This window comes from Hippoglossus stenolepis, chromosome 6 (genome assembly GCF_022539355.2).
Source record: "Hippoglossus stenolepis isolate QCI-W04-F060 chromosome 6, HSTE1.2, whole genome shotgun sequence".
Lineage (NCBI taxonomy): Eukaryota > Metazoa > Chordata > Actinopteri > Pleuronectiformes > Pleuronectidae > Hippoglossus > Hippoglossus stenolepis.
In genome coordinates, this window is record NC_061488.1 from 2,954,337 (window position 1) to 2,970,660 (window position 16,324).

General features: G+C 42.2%; 1 protein-coding gene across 1 annotated transcript in view; it reads right to left on the reverse strand.

Moving 5' to 3' along the window:
- LOC118111093 (probable phospholipid-transporting ATPase IIA) overlaps positions 1-16,324 on the reverse strand; it is a 29,934-nt gene that overhangs the window by 10,940 nt on the left and 2,670 nt on the right. The window contains exons 2-18 of the mRNA XM_035159420.2: positions 16,178-16,322; positions 14,573-14,686; positions 14,297-14,405; positions 13,272-13,330; positions 12,307-12,358; positions 11,164-11,258; positions 9,113-9,193; positions 8,044-8,119; positions 7,625-7,701; positions 7,311-7,471; positions 7,072-7,214; positions 6,119-6,231; positions 5,209-5,418; positions 2,478-2,639; positions 1,496-1,588; positions 1,319-1,402; positions 369-539 (exon numbers count right to left, since the gene is read on the reverse strand). Coding sequence (XP_035015311.1) covers positions 369-539; positions 1,319-1,402; positions 1,496-1,588; positions 2,478-2,639; positions 5,209-5,418; positions 6,119-6,231; positions 7,072-7,214; positions 7,311-7,471; positions 7,625-7,701; positions 8,044-8,119; positions 9,113-9,193; positions 11,164-11,258; positions 12,307-12,358; positions 13,272-13,330; positions 14,297-14,405; positions 14,573-14,686; positions 16,178-16,322 — 1,945 coding nt within the window. The remainder of the gene's footprint in view (positions 1-368; positions 540-1,318; positions 1,403-1,495; positions 1,589-2,477; positions 2,640-5,208; positions 5,419-6,118; positions 6,232-7,071; positions 7,215-7,310; positions 7,472-7,624; positions 7,702-8,043; positions 8,120-9,112; positions 9,194-11,163; positions 11,259-12,306; positions 12,359-13,271; positions 13,331-14,296; positions 14,406-14,572; positions 14,687-16,177; positions 16,323-16,324) is intronic.

The following is a 16,324-nucleotide window of genomic DNA, read 5'->3' on the forward strand; positions in this document are numbered from 1 at the left end:
AACTGAGCAAATTCCCCTCAGACTATCTATTTTATTTTTTAGTGAACTGACCTTTTAAATTCAGAACAAATGGGACCATGAGCACAGTCACAAATCAGCTTCTATGATTCTCAAAACCAAATGTCTCCATAAAAATGTGGTAAAATATTTTACTGACCCCCTGAAGTCTGCCGACCAGCTTCCAATTGAAATGTCAATATAATTAATTCCAATTTACTCTAGTTTTTAATACTTAAATGAGGCACTTGAATGGGTTTTCTTTACACAGACAGATATGAAAAACACAACTACTCGTCTTGTTTCTATGTTTTGTGTTTTCAATGTGTTGCTGCTGTGAGCATGAGGCCATCAGTCAACCCCCTGCAAACCTTAATGCCTGCATTGCGCAGGATCTCCAGGGTGGGCCTGACGTCGGCCTGGAGCTGGTCTTCTACCCCCGTCAGACACAGCAGCTCCATCTCCATCTCCAGACTCTCAATCACCGTGGCCACCTTCAGAGAGCGGTCATGGACGCTGAGCTTGGCCTGGACGTACCGCGCCTGGGGGACGCAGCCGAGGGATGGGAATAGTTTGAACTGGTTTTAAATGAGGTAAAATCATTGCAAGACAAAAAGACGGAGAAAGGGCCAGGAATAGAAGGAGAAAGTATAAATATGGCCACCAGCTGTGGTAGATAAATGAAAACACAGGGAGAAGAACTTCACAACATCCAACACATGACATCCAACATGTACTGAAACCCTCCATATAGAATATTTTAAGTTTCAGTTTAAATATGAACCCTGAGAACCACAACGTTTTAAAAGAGCTGGAAGTACAGAACAGACATTGATCAACTGGTTCGAGTCCAGTTTCAGGGTTCCAGCTCCAGGGCAATTTTTGAGAGTGAGATAAAGCAAAAAATAATCAGAGTGTGACTCATGCAGGAACACAAACTCTGTGCGTGACTCAGTCGGTGAGTCACTGCTGCCCACCCGCTCTGCTCACACAATTATACACTTCAGTAATGGGCCTGGGGATGAAGACTGCAGGGGAGACGGCCCTGCCTTGCTCAAACAATGAGTGGGGCCTGGGTGTGTGTGGGTGGGTGTGGGGGGTGTACAGGCTAGAAGTGGTGGTGGAGGTCAGAGGTTACTCCAATTACCCAAGAACACACTTTGACCTTTGGAAATAAATATCCTTCTGCTACAGATTTCGAGAGTTTTGAGTGAAACAAATGTGCAACACGTCTTATTTCTGTGTGATTTAACTACACAATAACCAAAGAAAATGAGACACAGTCATCTGAGCCTCGGATCGCTGTGGGTTGACCGCTCACCTCGAAATCCTGATACTGCTCCTCTGTCAGGGATTTCTTGGAGACCACAAGGACCCTCAGACCTTCCCTCGCCATGTTTCCACACTTGAAAACAGAGAGAACATCTGGAGTCAGCAGGTAACAGCAATAAAACCACGGTCGTTGCATCTTTGATTTGTGAAAACGAGGGAAACCCACCTCCTCCTCCAGCCAGTCGTTGTACTGGACGATGCCGGCCATCACCACATCAGCCCCCTTCATGTAGAAAGTGATCTCCCCGGTTGATTCATCCTACAAAACAAATCGTCTCAGTTAATTCAGTGTGAGACAGGAACAGGATATAAAAACCTGACAAACCCCAACATGAAATACCCGAGTACGCTTCGCTGAGAAGAAAATTTCCACTCAATACCCACGTGAGCCAACGTGCGGCTGGGAGAATTTTGTGTTGCCTAGAAATGCGTAACTTATTTTGATATTCACAGAGTTTGGCTTGAAAATATTATCGCGAGGAAGTCAAGTTTCAAGATCCCAGGCTTCCTGACTCGTAATCCAGCCAACACAAATAGAGTTAGTCATCGGACTTAGTCAGAGGTCGCTGTAAGGTAAAGTCTTCCTCAGATAATATCCTATAAAATAAATATGTTTTGGGGGATTTTCATGTGAAAGTCAGTGTCGAGTACTGAGCAGCATCACAGCTACAACCACTGACTGTAACTGAATTACATTATCTTTTAGATGTATGCTTTTATTGTGAAAGACACCTATATCCTATATATATATATTATACTGCTATTTAGTATACTACAGTGATTTTATACATACTCATATTGTACCTACCTATATAATTACAAAAAGCTATATATGCTTATGTTTATAAGTGTATTTCAATACGTCCATATACTTAATGCACAAATACAGTTTTTACATCCTGTGCTTTAAAAACTTTACTAAAGTATGTTTCTCTACAAGTAATATTTGTCTGTAGTGAGAAGTGTATATTATCTACATACTCTCTGCATTTTTGTTTAATTCAATATTTTATTTTCTATTTTACTGCCTATTTTATTCCCCCTGGTGTGAGATCAATAAAGTTCTTATTTTTAAAATCATACACAGAATACAACAGATAAATGATAATGCATGAGAGCTACTGTAGAGAAATCCCTGTGGCTCTCACCCGCACTATGATGCCCATCCTCTTGCTCTCATAGGTGAAGGGGAATATCTGCAGGATGGTGAAGTTCAGGATTTGGCCAGTAGGGGTCCGCAGCTGCATGGAGGACTGGTCTCGTCCCACCAGTGTGAGACCGACACTCTCAGTCCACTGCACCAGCGACACCTATCAACACAGAGTAGAGACGACGGTGGGTGAGGTTTAAAATAATATACACACGCCTGTAAATAAAGGAGGTAAAGACCAGCAGACTGCCATGTTGTTGTTTTTTTATAATATTATCATCGTTTAAGAAGAGAGAAGAGTGACCACTGCTCTGGTTTCTGTTATTCCCATGAAGAAGCCATTATGTCAATATGATGTTCCATTACGTGGATCACACAGAAAGCAGCGGAGACACTTTGGAGGAGAATAGCTGGTCAGAAAGCACAGTCGCCATTTAGCTTCAAATCAATAGCTCCAGCGTTTCCAGCACTCACAGCCATCGATCGATAAACCGAAGGAGACGTCCGTTTCTGAACTGAAAACATTGTTCCTGCTTGATTCTTCCTGAAGGACGGAACAAACGACAGATGACATCCATTAATACAATGTGTGTGTGTGTGTGTGTGTGTTTGTGGGGGGGAGGATTGCCCAATAACTTCCAGACCAGAAGCCAGATCACATGACCAATTCACCATCCATCTTCTGACAGAGCTAATGGCAGAGAGGCCAAATGGACGCACACCCACAGGAGAGAAAAGCCAACAAACATCCCCACGTTCCAACTTTTAAAACCGCAGGATTTGTGGTTCCCCGAAAATGTCTTATTTTTGGAAATGCATGAGCACGTAGTCTGACAATGCTCTTTAACGTCAGAATCACTCTCGCTACCGTAAAGGTTTGTCATCCAGGTTGGGAAATATGAAGATGGTGCTTAGTCACGGCCTAGAAATAATCGCCGTGTGTGTGTGTGTGTGTGGGGGTCATGAGGATCCGGTGTCCGCCACGACAGCACCACCTTGTAACAGCAGCATCTGGCTTGGCCATAGACTTATGACTGGGCTGATAATGCTGCGTCCAGTGGCGTTGAGTCAGAACCACCACGTAGAGGACGTGTTTGTTTTACGAGCTGAAAGGCAAAGTGATTCAGATATCAGATTTCGTTTGTGAATCACACAAACTGTCATCGTCGGATGATGTGTTTGTTGTTTGTCGGCAGGATTGGGCAAAAACTACAGAGCGGATTTCCACAAGACTTAGTGGTGGTGGTGGAATATTTATAATTATCTATATTCTTCGCAGAGGTTTTATTACCAATACCAAAATGAACGCATGACAACCTTCCCTTCTTCTGCATGTGGAGATCTCCAAAAAGTGAAAACCACAAAAGAAAAAGAAGTTACTGTGGACTGATGTGGTGAAACCCATGTATTCAACAGTCACTGACATTGTGTCGCAGCCAAAAACCCAAACCTATATTAAGACTTCCTGAAAGCCCGGCTAACACAAACTGAATCTCTGTCTAGGTTGAGTGGAACAAGTACAGAGCTGCATCTCTCAGGGCTCAGCAAGTCAGAGAACATCATCTAAACTCGTGTTCAATGTCCGAGTAGAACAGCTGCAACAATACAAAGCCCAGTTCTCTAATCACCGCGTGCACACAGGGTTCTATTAATGTAAACTATCAAAGAGGAAATTCAGAAGGGGATAAGCGCAATGGGCTGTGAGGCACATTAAGGAAATCCGTATTTACACCGAAAGGAAACTGATCAAGTTGAATTTCACATCCTCTTCCTAACGTTCAAAGAATTCACACTGATCAAGGACATACATGTGGAATGTTCCCCTTTAAAGGAAGAAAGCCGCGGCGACAATCAAATTAATGGCTGCGGCCGAAAAAAGCCAAGAACTCTCCGTCTTGAGATCGGAAGTCTGTTCTCCCGTCTGCGTTTCCCTGTTTGGCCTCGAGAAAATGATGTTTAGGTAGATGAAGTGTGAGATGTGCATCAACCTAAAGGTCTTTGGCCGTGTGGTGTTTTATTTACGTTCACCACCTGACAGAAATATTTCATCTCTTTGTTTTATAAATGTGGGAAACGTTCAAGGGTCCTTTTCCACACACTAATTTACTTCCTACTTATTGTTTAATGCATTTTAATAGTATACCTGCAGATACAGGGAGGGAGGGAGGGGGAGAGAGACAGAGAGACAGACAGAGAGACAGACAGAGAGACAGACAGACAGACAGACAGACAGACAGAGAGACAGAGAGAGACAGAGAGAGATTTGGCTCTGATGAGTTTAAAATTACTTGTTTCTTCCTCATTGAAAAATCCAGGATCTTTGAAAATGTGACTATTTTTCATTTCAGAAGTTTTAGTGAATATACTTTGTGATGTTTTACTTCCATAAAAAGTATTTTTTCCATATTTGTGTACTCAAGACTTTAAGTTTCCACATCACATTTGTGTAAGTTGCATATCAGAATAAGATAAATTTTCTCTTTCAGCAAAAAAATTAAAAGCAGCAAGGTAAAGGTGAAGCAAAGTCGTACAACAACAAAAAACTAAACATATTTTGGACTGGACGGGTACTTTAAAGTCCTTTATGATCCATTTGATGATTTAAAGACAAATATAAATCATAAATATCCCATCGGCCCTTTAGGTTTTGAAAGTTGCATGTCATGTTTCTGCATCAATGTCAATAATCAAACTGTAGGAATGTGGATTGGTTCTGTGTGGCGTCATACCTCATCGGGGCTGGACGCCTGGTAGACCCTGCACGTGTCCTCATAATGCTGCTCCGCCTCGGCCTGGTCCGTCACCCCGTTGGACTCGTACACCGGGGTCACGTTGTGCACCAGGGCGATGGCCTTCACGGCCTCGTGAACTCTGCTGATGATGGTCTTGCGGACCTTGGTGGCTGCCGGAGCCCGGGAGGATGGGAGGTCATGGGTGGGCTGAGGGACAATCACAGAAGGCGATGTGAGAGGAATCTGAAAAGAGCTGAGACACTCACCGAAGAAAAGAAGCTGCAGGAAAATCTCAAACTGAAAAATGATCGTTTGGTTTTTACATGTATTGCTCTTTAGGTTCCTGTCTTTATCTTTCTCTATCACTGCTTTATCTTGCCTCCTCTTTCTCTTCTTATTATGTTCGGCAATAGATACGATTCTGGTTTATACACCAATACACAGAAGCACACATACAACAGGCTAATTGGAAAACGTGTAGGTTTAAGTTTGAGAAACCAGTTGCCGAACCAAACCCAGCTTCAATCATTGCTGTGACAGTGGCCCGTAAACATAACCAGATGTGCAAAGAAAAACATGAGGAATTTGCTTTTGCATTGTGAACCCCTTGCTATTTTTAGAGAGCCGTGCGTTCCAGGGGTTAATGGTAGCGTCATTAAAGAAGTCCGGTCAGTGCTTCGCTTGTGGGCTAATCCTGTTTCCTGCTTCGCTAACCTCTGGTGTCAGAGGGACAAAGAGTGTCATCTGAGGACAGGAAGCATTCAACCAAACAATAATCACAAACTGATACGTTTCTTAAAACAATGTCCAGGTCTGTTTGCTTTACTCTTTTCCCAAGCTGTTGGGAATTTCAATCTTTGTTGTGAATGGATTGTTTCATTTCTTCTCATATCATATTTTATTTTACCTGTGTGTAGGCGCTGAACACGTGGCTCTGCACTTCATCCATCGAGTCCATCCCATAGGCCACAGTTCCAAGGTGCAGCCGCCGGAACACCATTTCATTTTGGGTAAGAGTCCCTGGAAAAGGTCACATTACAAATTACACTTCATTGCAAAATACTAAATAATCCCCACATTTTAGCATAATTTCTAACAGCACAAAATTATGAGATGGTGCTTTAGATAATGGGCATTAAACACAATATTGGGAACTAATAGTTCTAATCTATAAAGCTGCTTTTAGACATGTGCTGAACTCCGGGTTAATCTCCTGCAATTATCCGGAAGAGGCTCTATGTGAGGACGTAAATGTCCGAGTCAGTCGCTGAGGACGTCCTCTTTCTGTGTCGTGAACCGGATAATCTCCTGCTGTGCTCTTAGTCTGTGAAAAGGCAAACTCCTGAGAGGGTCCGGACCCGATTGCACGGACATTCTCCAGAGTTCACGGAAATGGCTTCAAAGTTTACAGAATTTACAGACATAAATCACAGATTGTGTTTGAAAAACTGTGTCACTCCACACAACCTCCGTATCCTCACACTCACTTTAAAAGCATTTTCAAGACCTCGTGGGCCTTCGCACGTACAATAGCCTGACCTACAGACCCCCCCCCCCCTGGTCTTATCACACTCTGGATGAGGAAATGGCCGATCATTTAATTGGGCCCCAGGGCTGTAAATCTGACATGCAGCGCCTTGCGTCTGAGGAAATGCACTGATGGAAGTAAAGGTGTGAATTAATGAGAGACTAAAGGCTTTTCTTTTTTTTTTTATGATTTAAGGGGCCAATAAGTAACAGCTTTGAGGGAGCACACCCCCCCCAGGACAGGAAACAACTTAAGTCTGTCCAACTGGATACTCCCTTGGTAAATCCTCAGCTCTATAACCGCTCAGTTCAAAGTCCCACACTCAGTCTGACCTGTTTTGTCAGTCAGCAGGTAGGAGATGCGTCCGAGCTGCTCAGGTATGGTGCTCGCCCTCACCAGCGTCCCAGGGATCTTGGAGTCTTTCTTAATCATCCAGCTGAAAACCATCTTTCCCATATCCAGATTGACACGCAAGCTGCATCCAACAAGAAACAAACACAAATAAATGTAGTGCTCTTTAGCTGTGAACTCGTGAATACAGAACTGCAGGTGATGAATCTTTAAATCGCACCTGATGGGCACAATGTGCGAGAAGAGCAGCAGGAAGCGAAATATCTGGAGGTACCAGCGGCCGGCGAAGTGCTGGAGGGCGACCATGACCAGTGACACCAGGACCAGGGCCACGAACAGAATCTTAGTCAAACAGTTCACCTCCAGGTCAAACAAACCAACCTATCACGGGCAACAGAGGTTAACATTAGGCATCAGACCAACACACACATGACATGTAGGTAAAATGATGCAAAACATCTATTAATGTATATGTTAAGATCTGCAAATGTGCAAATGAAATGACCGAATGATTGTGGTTCAACAGCACTGTACCTTGTGCCTCGGGTTGGAGGTGTTCATGACACTGCGCAGCTCCTTTCCTGTGTAAATCACAACCCCCACCACCGTGCCTGACGGGGGGGGGGGGGACCAAAGAAGAAACTGCTTCAGGCCAATATCATCCAGGAGCAACGTGTAAATACAATATGTCAAGACGATGATTCCCAGACTCATAATCATGATGTGTAGACTTTTACAAATGAAGAATGTCATTTGGAATATAGGATACACACAGATGTCCAACTGCTTAATAGATAACACGTGTGAGCGCGGCCCGTGGAAGAGGAACACTTTCTCTAGCATCGTGTTAAGCTGCCCTGGAGCGGTTTTCAGTGCTGTAAGCTAAGAGGGAAGATTGGTCCTGGTTACTTCCTGGGTCTTAGTGGCCTCTTTACCCCCGGACAGATATTTACCAGAGGCAACAACGGTGCTGGCCCACAGGGTGTTCTCAATGCTGAGGCTTTCGTTGACTGGGGGATCTCCATCTTCCTGTAACGAGGGGGGGGGGGAGACACACAAACCCGTCAAATAACTGATCGTCTACTCAATTGTCTTGTTTGTTCTGCAAACAAAAAGGAGTGTTCAACGGACACGATAACCATTTCTATAACGACATTTCTGGCTTCCTCTGTCTGTTTAAGTGAGTTTTATGAATTCTTTTGCAAAGGCTAATCCTTATCCCTTTACTCAGACATGAAAACACACATGTAACAGAATGAGGTGATTATAGTTCTCCATCACTAAACACAGATTTCGGTCAGTTAGGATTCCAGAAAGGCCACGTATAAAACCAGTGTTGATATAAATATTATTTTAAACTAACACTGACTTCAACTTCTTTTGAATTGCAGACTGTGCTTTGGGTTTTACGACGGCTGGTGTTTACCCAGCATTTATCGCTGCTGAGTGTACTTTTCATGTTGCTGTTGGACGTTCTGAACGCTTCGTGGTCTTTGTAGTTCTCTGAAACTGAGACAACAATTCGCCTGATGTCTGCAGTAGCACAGTTAATCAAGTGTTGTCTGCTGCAGACATCTTTCTGATCTGGACGTTCTCAGCTATTCCAGAAGGCAGAGACCGTAACTTGAAGAGTTAAAACACCTATTTAGATCCAGGTCATCTACCTCAGGGATTTCTAAACACAAGAACACCAAGCGTGACCTTCTCTGCTGCCATGTTAATAATGCTTATGTATCACAAATGAGTTTATAATTCAATAACAATGTTGCTGAGTTTTGTCCAGGCTGAAGGAAAGCTTACAAATTAAAAAGAGAGATGCACAGATATGAGTTTGTGGATAGTTTTTCTCTTATTCTGTTGGTTTTCTCTAAGTTCCGCTGCGTGTTGTAATATCCAACATGCACAAGCTTCCACGTTCACTCCATAGAAAACATAAAATGGTTGATATTCAAGCACATTAAAGAAGTTAAAATAAAGGGCGGCATGTTTGAAAAGGAGCAGAATAGTTACGTGAGCACTCACCCTGGTAAAAGTTCCAATGAAGTTATGGATGTCGATATTCGGCTCTTCGGCGTAAACATAGGATCTGATTTGGAGAAGGTCCTGGAACACATTCGAAAAATGGTTTATGATCAATAACACAGGAAAAGAGTCACTTGAATAATTAGACTGTGTATAAAGATGGGCGACGTGACAGCTCCACATATGAGTGCAGCCGTCTGGTTGAGGGCAGGACCTCGATGCCTCTGCACCACGATCACCACATCGCGTCACAAGAGAAGATGGCTGCACTCATATGTGGGATATTTAGTTTTTAGTCAACGGGGGGAAGAGCAAATTAATCTTTAACTATGTCACATGACATATTACGTATGGATACCAGCATCCAGCTTTAAATCATCATTTACAGTTTGTGTTGCAGCAGCGTTTGCTCTGTTGAGAACTTCTGCCTGAGGCTATGAGGCATTCAAAGTAAAAAAAAAATATTCCCACACCTGTTTGACAAATATAGCAGTTGCTTTATTTTTTACAAATATGTAAATCCAGAGGCACACGACGTTTACCCTCAAACAAGAAAACCATGCACACGCTCGACGGCGTGGGGCCGATAACGTGAACGTGAGAACGCAGCTTGAACGACAATAAGCAAAGTATATTTGTGACGTCATCACATTTTATTTGCATTCAGCCGAGGTTCAGCCGGTTTCAACCCTTTATCTGTTTGCTTCTCTCCCTCGTTCTCTGCTCACACATATAATGTTTCAATACGTAATATTTAAGCTGTTCTCATCAACAGGTTTGACTCTTTCTGTCTTAAGATAAGTGAACATGTAGGAGACAGTGACTGAGACACAGCTCCATTAAAACTACATGTTAATGGAGCTGTCACTTCCAGCTACAACCCTGATTTTATAACCACAAATTAAATACAACAGCTGTGCTTTGATTTCAGTTACATTTCCATACATTTCTTATTTTCTTATATCAGCTGTGTTCGTATGGACAGAAGTTAGTGTGGACGTTTTTGTTTTAAAACAGGGTTATAAGGTGAAAACGTACAAGTTTGTAAAACATTTTTAGACAAATGGCTGCAACTAACAATCACTTCCATTATCAATTAATCGGATCGTTATTATCTCGATTCATCACGAAGATATTCAACTGACTCTCACAGACGACAATGAAAACAAGGAAATCCGGACATTTAAAAAGACTGAATCAATGATAAATGCCTCAAACAAATAATACTATCAAAATAATGGCCAACAAATTTTCTGTTGATGGACTGATAATCAACTTTTAGCCAGTAATGGTCATTATTAGCCATTTATTAAATATTAAAAATCACCAATGCCACCTCATCTCTTTGTGACAGCAGCTTTACATCCAGATTGACAGGAGCGGTGTTTGCGTTATAGTTTTGCATTTTAAATTGACATCTTTCGCCGGAGGCCACGAGACTTCCCAGTAAAATGTGTTGCTTGACCTTTGTTTGACAAACATGGCTGTTATTTTATTCTTATTAGATCCTGAATCCTGAGGCAAAAACTGCTTATCGTCAGAAAAACAGGCGGGCGACAGGAGCAGCAGTTCAAGGTTTAGTTAGACCCAATCAATTTACTGTAATTTTTGATGTTGTGTTATTCTTCTTTATTGTTGTTTTATCCTCTTGTGAAGCGCTCTGTAACTTTGTTAAGAACAGTGTTATACAAATAAGGCTTATTATTATTATTATTATTATTATATTATAGAACAATCTGCTGATTAATCATTTAGTCTATAATGTGCCATTCAAGTTTTCAAAGCCCAAATTACATCTTCAAAGTGGCTTGTGTGTTTAATCCTGAAATTCACTATATTTTTTTTTAAATAAGGCTGAAGAACTCATCAGGTCTGAGTCGAACCTTCAGATCCATGAAATTCTCCGAGGACCAGGTCTTGGACATGTCCGCATGTGGCAATTAGTCCAGAATTCTGGCGTTTTTACTGCACGGCAATGTCATAAACACAGTGTCGCAACTTTCAATTTTGTCCCCCACTACCTCTCCTCCATCTTTTAATTCATGACTCACGGCAGCGGTTGGCAGTCTCTGCGTGCAGGCCACTGGGAGGCGCAGTTTCCAGTCCGTCTCTCCGTCCAGCTGGTCAGTCCGCAGGAAACAGGAGCCTGGAAGGGAGGAGAGGACAAGAGCTGCCACTGACGCCAGGAGGAAACACACTTACCCCTAGAGGGCAACAACAGACAGGCTTAGTGCGACAAAGAGCCTCATTATCTTGATGCTGGATGACGGCACCGAATGTACACGTTTAGATTTCAATACATATCGAAGGCTACATGTCGACAGTGGTTCTGATTTGTGAATAACCACATTTAAATGGGCTTTGAAACACATTTGACCCGGAGTCACACGTGAATTAGCAACTTCTGAGGGACCTGGCTGCAAAAATACTTGTGGGATCAAGCAAGGGCAGAAGTGGAGGCATCCAGCAAAGCCCATCCCCCCCGCCAGCCTGCATGCGTCATCCTGGCCTAGGCTCTTCATAATTGACCTAATGGCCTCCACATGGAAGAGAGATAACCAAGCACTATTTCCAGTAAAACAAAGCTGTTGTTTTTCCTCCCCCAACAGGAAGACGCAACCAAAACACGCATGAAGCTTCTCTTACACAGTCACACTTGTTTATCTGGAGGCTGAAAGTAAAAAAGGTATTTGAAATGTGCTGTGCCCTTTTTTTGAATTTTGTAAATTTGCAAATACACAAAACAACGCAACTCTCCACGTCGGTGTCATCACTCGCGAATCTCCTTCTAATCCGTATTTGATTATTCAGATGAGGCCGCCTCCTCCTCATGTCTCCTGTTTTCTGTTTGCATTTGATTTTTTCGGGTGTGCCCCAGATTTTCTTTTCATTAATTTCCTCCTCATTTGAAAGACAAAATTGGCGATAGACAAAGACGGAACATTTTTGTCTACAATGCCCATCTCACTATTTAATGCAGAGGCGATTCTCCCTGCCACACCGAACTTTGAGTGATAGTTTAGTACTGGACCTAAATTGCAATTTAGACATTGTAGGACTTCCTGTCCTGGCTCAGGGCTAATCCCTGCACCTCAGCGCCTTTTTTAAACAAGTCATTTCCCCAGGCAGCCCGCCAGCCAGCCAGGCAGCCAGTCTGTTGTGGAGATCTGGATGAATGACCAGCAGATGTTTACCATTTCTTTCAGAGGTCCTTAAAAAGATCATGTCAGCAGGAACACGCTGGTTCTACAAAGAAAAGGGCAGAAAGAAAAACATGAGTTCCCGATCCCGCACTCCTCCTCCTCTGCTCTTTTAACTGTGGCGGAGTTAAGACTTCTTGCTTTTCATGTGCCACATTACCAACGGCCAGCCAGTCACAATAATAAGCCCCTGCAGCACAAATCATCCTGTCGTGGCCCGAACAGGACCCTGACCAGGCTTTACTCCCCGTCTGACCCGGCCCCTCCACTGCTCTGGTCCCCGAACAGTTTATGGATTATTGCTAAGTGGTCGATAGTCTAATAAAGATGTATTATGACTCCTTGAAATGCAGGTTAATTTAAAAATTCCACAGCTTTTCTCCTTTGTCAGCTACTGGTTTCACCTCCGCTCAAGTGTCTCCCTGAATTGTGAGCCACATAACTCTGAATCACTCAGTCATATTAGTGAAATGTGTGGGACAACATGTGTGACCTTTCCTTCAGCTACGTTGAAATGAGTGATTCAGGGAGAAGCCGTCGGAAACTGAACACAGGGCTCGCTTCTCGTATTTCAAGTACTAAGATCTCAGAGAATCCACTCAACGATTCACCCCAAAAGCTCAAACTAACTTATGAACAAACCCATAAACTTACTTAAAAATATATATATCAATAAATAGTACTTAACTGAATTTGTGTCCAAGATCTAATTGAAGGTATTTTAGGTTCATGTCTACTGTGAATGCATCGAGGTTGACAGGCTGAAGCTGAGCATTGATCACAAGATTACAAAATCTTTACTAACTCCTTTCACCTCAGTCACCACTGGAGCACAGAAGATTAACTGCCCCCTCATTATCCACTCTCATATAAATGGAAACTTGACAGTCCTTAAAAACGCAAAAAGCAAAAAAGGGCAAAACTAGTCACAGATGTGGATGAAGCAATCTGCAACGAACCTTCTCCACGATTATAAGGTCTCCCACTTGAATTCCGCTGCTTTTAACCTTCACTGTACCTGGAACACAGAGAAAAATAAACGTTTGGTTAATTCACTTTGTTAACACGGGTTACACACGTTAAAGTTTATATCAGACCTTCACATTAGTCAATTGTTTGGTTTAAATTCTCAACAAACAGACTGAACACAGACTTTTAAAGCGGTGGAATTTAATTCTTCTTCTCCTGGCATTAAAATAAAGTTTAATGTGTTTTTTTAATCAAACATGTCTATAAAAAAAATCAACTACTAATGTCTCCTCTCGGTGAACCCATGTGTCACCAGTCAGCCCAGTAATTTTCCACGCAGATTCGTAGGAATGCTCGGGAAGCTGAGCCTTTTTCTCTCCTTCCATTTGGAACCGACGGGGCAAAATTGTTTGGAAGAGATCACCGACCCTTGACCTTTTGTTGTGACCCCTGGGCTTTGCATATGTAAGACATTAAAGCACATTAATATTGCTATTGCATTAGGGTTCATGGGACTTCACAGCACAATCTGCTCTGTTTGTGCAATAAAATCTATTTTCCAGAATAAAGATCAACAAAGAAAAAGTCAGCTTCAGGTCAGAGCTCTCAGAAACAAACTGTATCCGAAGAGGAAAGACGAGGAGATGAGAGGCTTTGACTTCTTCACTATACAGTTTCTATAAAACCCTAAAATATGCACTGGGGCCGCTATCATGGCGGCAACCAGTCATTGTGTTTATGGGTAAAACAAGCTGCCACATCAAAGGGACAAAGTGATGGAAACCACAAGAGGTCTCCTGCTTTTTATTGCTGGTAGCACTTTATACCAAGGCCTCTTATGTACACTTTTACATATCTGCTTTGAATTACCTTCCATTTCCCCCAGCCCCAATAAGTTTTATTAGGACCCACCTCCTACAGTTAATAGACACTGATGCTGAGAAATAAGCAACACGGCTCAGATATCAACTCAGACTAAACATCAGCAACTCGGCCCCGAGCCTCTGATCCTTACCTCTTGTTGAGAGCTTGCTGTAAATCTGAGAGTTCACCTCTTTGTCTCGGAGATAGCATCTTATTTCTTCCACTGCCTCTCGCATGATGGTGACAATCAGTACAAGACCCTGGAGATTTAAAAAAGGGAGAAAACCACAAACCAACATTAAGTTTGTGAGTTCTGTGGAAACTGTGTTTGTAGGAAATACAAAAGTATAATGCACTGAACAAAAATGTAAGAACAGAAAAATGCTATTGACCGGACAAGCAGCAGTTAAAAAAAAATAACACGTACCAAAGGGACCCAGTAGGTGTAGAGGGCCCCCAAGCGCAGCTCTTCAATAAATTGAGAGCAGGCCAGAAGCAAAAAGTACAAGTTGAAGAAGTATTTGTACTCATTGTACAGCACCTGTGAACAGACAAGAGAAGTACTCAGTGGAATATTTGCTGTGGGTCAAGTTATTATGCAGATTAGTGACGTTTACTGCTGGACATCGTTTTGCCTGACGACTGATTCGGACAGAAACTTTAACAAATGTCTTGGTTCGCTGAAAAATAAATGGTCTGATTATGAGCCTTTCACAGAAATAACAGTATCAGTGTTTATGTTTAGCAATGTCAAAACTTCTTATTTTAAAGAATAAGCCGTTTATATCTATATCTAATGTAAAATTGTAAGCTTATTTTCTTATTTCCGGTTCTATAATGTTTATGGTTAAACTGTAGAATATCAATCTTCACTTTCTTGATTAGTCATATGGGTTTGATAATGACATCTTAGGGATACTTATTAATAAATATGAGCAGATGTATCAGTGACAGAAATGTTTTACCGAACAATAACGGCATCGTCACACTTTTAATTTAGTAAATGTAAATTTTGTAAATGTCTGTTTGAGCAGTTTAATAATCCATAAAGGCCAAAGATCCACTGGTTGTTGCCATTTTCTGATAATATTGCTCTCGAAGATTTGGAATGATTGTCGACACTGGACTTACACAATCAGAATTATTAAAAGGGTTATTACGATATAAATATTTTGGCCAAATCTGTCCAAATTCATATCTTTCCCTGGTAAATATCAACATATCCGTCAAGATTTTAACAAAACACAACACAGGTTCAGTCTACAAATCTCATTTAAACACAAATAGTTGTTCCTCCACAGTTGTTGTTCTTATGTTCAACACACATACTACGACTTTGCTCAATTTCATTACCACCTCGGTGCAAGATTACAATCAGGGGAAAGCTTGAGTCATTTCCAAAAGTGTCGAGCAGCACATAAGAAAGATACTTCACAATATGTTTTAGTGAGAAGAACAGAGTAAATAAAAAGCACGACATTTTGCAATGCAAATAGGCGTTTGCAAATTTGAGCTACTTTCAGCGTCGGCCTTCATACACAAAATTAAGATCTTGAGACAACTGAATATGTGGAAAACAAATGTGTATGTAAATCATCGCAGGAAAATGCACAGAGTCAAAAAACAGCACGCAGCTCAGTAACAACCGTCCACGTAAGAAGAGTCACATCCGTCACTTCCACACTCGTCTGAGCATCTGAACGTGAACGTGAGGAAAATGGTGCAAAAGGATTGTGAAGCCAATGTGGCTGAATTTATCTCCTCCTGACACGTCATTAAAATGTCTTCATTTGAACATGAGACACTTGATATTTACCTGAAGGTCTCGTTATGTTGACATGTGAAGCCAGTGATAAACCTCATTATTATATTGCAGTGCCACTGTCAAGATGTCATGTGAGAAGTACAAATATTATACATCTCTAAAAAAGTGTCCAGCATGACACCAGAGAGTCGGGCTCCCAGAGGTGGGTGGTTTTCGGGGGATTAAGGAGAGGAGAAGGTGGAGGAGTGACCTTTGGCTGACACTCACCATAGGCAGGAAGGTGAAGAAGTTGTACTTCTGGTTGTTAATGACATTCCGGGGGTACCGCTGCTCCCTCTTTTCTGGGTGGCCGAGCCAAACGGTGCGGGGCCGGAAGTCGCCCATGCCACAGCACCTCGACCACGGGCAGCACCT